The sequence below is a fragment of the Carex rostrata genome, chromosome 9, assembly GCF_964058835.1.
Source record: "Carex rostrata chromosome 9, lpCarRost1.2, whole genome shotgun sequence".
NCBI lineage: Eukaryota > Viridiplantae > Streptophyta > Magnoliopsida > Poales > Cyperaceae > Carex > Carex rostrata.
This window is the reverse complement of record NC_135926.1, coordinates 7,292,248-7,295,882: the sequence shown is the minus strand read 5'-3', so window position 1 is coordinate 7,295,882 and position 3,635 is coordinate 7,292,248. Positions and strand designations below refer to the sequence as shown.

The window sequence follows — 3,635 nt, the reverse complement described above, 5'->3', positions numbered from 1 at the left end:
AAAAAAAAAAAAAAAAAAAGCGGACCGCTAGGGATCCTGGCGGTCGGGTCCCTATCAGACCGCCCATGTCCTTGGCGGTCCGCTATAGAAGTGGACCGCCAGCATACCTGGCGGTTTGGTTATATTTGAAAAAACTCAGATTTTGTGGTTATTTTGATAAATACCTTATTTTTTTGGGTTATTAATAAAAATGGCCGCATTTTTCTTAATTGGAACTTAGATTCACAGTTTTTAATTTTCGGCTTGTTCATTTACAATTATGGGCCACACATTCTAATTTTGACATTATTTTCTTTGGAAAGTCTACTAAGATTTAAACGGGAGAAAAAATATTATGGACTAAGATTGGAAATGGTATGTGGATATAAAATTCAATTTTTCAAAGCCTGCTCCCAAGTTAGCCTAATTACATTGTTAAAACATTAGCTAGGCCCAGTGATTAATAAGTAGATGACTCAGATAATATATTGATCCAGGTAATAATGGTATTATGTAACACAATTGCAATAGGCCCAATAAACAATTTGCAGCGGCTTGCAACACTTGTTTAATTAAAAAGTTCCTGAACTATTTAGTTTGCATTGTCATAAATTTATAACTGATCCTTTACACTGTTTAACAAGTGAAGATGAAACGGGCTTTTCCTCCATTTTAATCTTGTCAAATAAGAATATTTTGAAATTAAATAAGAGGGATTAAAAGTTCATTTTATTCCGTCAATTTACTTCAGAATAGGAGGTGTGTTAATTTTGCTTGAGCCAAAGTTGTCTTGTTTAAGCATTTCATTTGTTTTGAAAACAATTTTGTTTGTATCTCGTGCGCAGTTGGTCCGAAGTTCTAGAAACCTTGACCGTGTCTGTCCCATGCACGGTGATGACAGTCAACAGACGAAGTAAATTCTGTGACAAAAGTTCACAAGTTAATTTAGAATCAACCTTTGATTAACATTTTCTCAAAAAAAAAAAAAAAACCTTTGATTAACAAAGACAATATTTTCTCCGTAGAAAATTGTAGGATCGAAATATTAATAAAAATTCCTAATAAATTTTAATAGTTGAATAACTTGTACTTAACCTTTGTTCAACCAAAAAAAAATCACAAGCTAACTGAGAAGAATAAAGAATTAATCATAATTAATATAACCAGACAACCAGTGCGCGCTGTCATTTTCTCTGACTATATTCCAACAACGCAACCAATGTATTTAATTTGAGTGCTAGTTTGAAATATATTTATTGAACTCATCAACCACGCACATCTCCTCTACTAATTTTAGTTTAAATGTAATATAAATATATCCAAAATATGCAAGTATCCACTCAGAGAGATGCTTAAGCTGCCACACACAAAGTATATTTAACTTTCAAATTTACGCTAGCCTTTACGCTCGCCATAAAAAGTCAAGTGTGTGTATATATATACACACACGCACATCACACACCAGACACCAGCCAATTGTGTGTCTCCTCTGTTCCCACAACCAATCATATAACTTTGTCTTTAATCCACTAATGAAATCTCATCTTCTTATTAAAAGCCCACATTGAATCACAAAGGCACATCTCTCTTTTCCATTTCCCTCTTCCTTAATTTGCTCCTCCAATGACAAGGAAATGCTCTAATTGTGGCAACAATGGCCACAACTCGAGAACATGCAGGGGCTTGCGAGGTATGGAGAGTACTGGAGACAGATTGAGGCTATTTGGTGTTGAACTACAAGTCAGAAATAGTTCTACACCTAATATGAAGAAGTGTTTTAGCATGGAATCATTTGTGACACCTTCTCCGAGCATCTCAACTTCTTCGTGCTCTCCGTCGGTTTCCTCTTCGTCGTCTCTCATTTCCATAGATGAAGTTTCTGAACGGTTTTCGAATGAATATCTTTCTGATGGACTTCTGGGTAGAACACAAGAGAGGAAAAAAGGTATATTTCTTGTGGTCTTCAATTATTACAATTATATATCTAAGGAGCTATTTCTTGATTATTTTTGTTTCATTTTTTTTTCATTTCACGCTCCACTTTGTCTAATCATTATAACTGTGTTGTTAATTGAAAGTAGCGTCATGTAAACAACTTGTTCCTCTTCCATCATTGTTTCAAAGGCACAACAAATGGCAATTCTATTCTGCTTTCATCAAGTTAAAGGTGATACACCTTATAGTTTATATCAGTGTACATTTTCAATCATACAGAAGCTTTCAAAATTGTACAGGGATCCCGTGGTGTGAAGAAGAGCACCGCAGATTTCTGGAGGGTCTCGAGAAATTGGGGAAGGGAGACTGGCGCGGGATTTCGCGGCACTTTGTCACGACTAGAAGCCCGACTCAGGTGGCTAGTCATGCCCAAAAATATTTCCTCAGACAAACTATCATAAAGCAAAAGAAGCGGCGATCGAGCCTCTTTGATTTGGTAAATATGTCAACTATATATTTATGCATACACTAGAGGTTCCTCGAGGAACTAAATTTATAATCCAGTCCAAAGTCCAAACACATATCAATCTCTGACAGTATAGTATATGTAAGCCGATGTAGGAAAACAAAAAAATTCCCTTGCATAGTATAAAAGTTGACTCTTCAGAATTAGATTTTAATAAAAGAGACATTGTAGTAAAAAAAATTGAGAATTAGGTTTAATAAAAGAGAAATTATTGAAAAATGAAAAAAAGAAAGAAAGAAAAAGATGTAACTTCAAATGAAGTGCAACGTCTCCATTCTTTTTTCTAATTATACATGTATATGTGATAATTTGATGCTACGCAAGTATTTCTTTTTTAAGAAAATTCATATTTACCTCCAAAAAAAAGTAGATTATTTCATTGTAACTCTCATAGTTATAATTTTATACTTTTCATGCAATCATTATATCGGTATCAAGATTTAGTTCGATATATATTTATCCCTATTTAAAATTTTCAGACTCCTCGCATGATACTATTACATCAATATTTAAAAAACTAATTAAGAAAAGAGATTTCTTGTAAATTTAACCTCACTTTCAATGATAATATTGAGCTAATGTAGAATTCAAATTCTTTTTCAGGTTGACGCTGGTAAAGCACCATCTAACATCAATCAATCTCCAAGGTTACGGGATGAATCTTCTCTGTCCAACCTTAAATTTCATTCACTCTCTTTCAACACTATAGCCCCACATGATCATACTAACCTGCCCAATTATCTAAATTTCATGTCAAATTATCCATTGTCAGTTAATGCAGTGCCAAGTGTTACATTACCACCTTCGCCTCTAATACCAAAGGTTCAACTTCACACAGAACCCCCAAATTTAGAGCTCTCAATTGCCCCTTCAAGTTAATTAATCTCATCAATTCATGGGCACTGTTAGGATTATATAGCTTGATTGCTAATGTAATGTCTATCTTGTATATCAAAGACAAAAAGAGAGAAAAAGGAGAGAGCTAGTTGCTTGCTTGATTTAGCTAGAATATATATATATATTTGTAAGGAATGTGTATCATGCTTCTTAAGAAATTAGTATTCTGTTGAAAAATAGTGGGCTGTGTTGACATTAAGAATTGTGAGATGTAACGGAGGGGATATGGAAATCAAGTAGATGTGCATTTGATAACGACATGCAACTTGAAATGTATGACATTAAACCTAACCTAAAT

At 33.9% G+C, this 3,635-nt stretch overlaps 1 protein-coding gene across 1 annotated transcript; it reads left to right on the top strand.

Moving 5' to 3' along the window:
* The first annotated feature begins 1,389 nt into the window (after positions 1-1,389).
* LOC144559771 (uncharacterized) lies at positions 1,390-3,421 on the top strand. Its single transcript, XM_078308892.1, has 3 exons — positions 1,390-1,924; positions 2,214-2,410; positions 3,044-3,421. Exons 1-3 carry the CDS (start codon positions 1,603-1,605, stop codon positions 3,317-3,319), a joined length of 795 nt encoding a protein of 264 aa, XP_078165018.1. The 5' UTR covers positions 1,390-1,602; the 3' UTR covers positions 3,320-3,421.
* Positions 3,422-3,635: the final 214 nt, after the last annotated feature.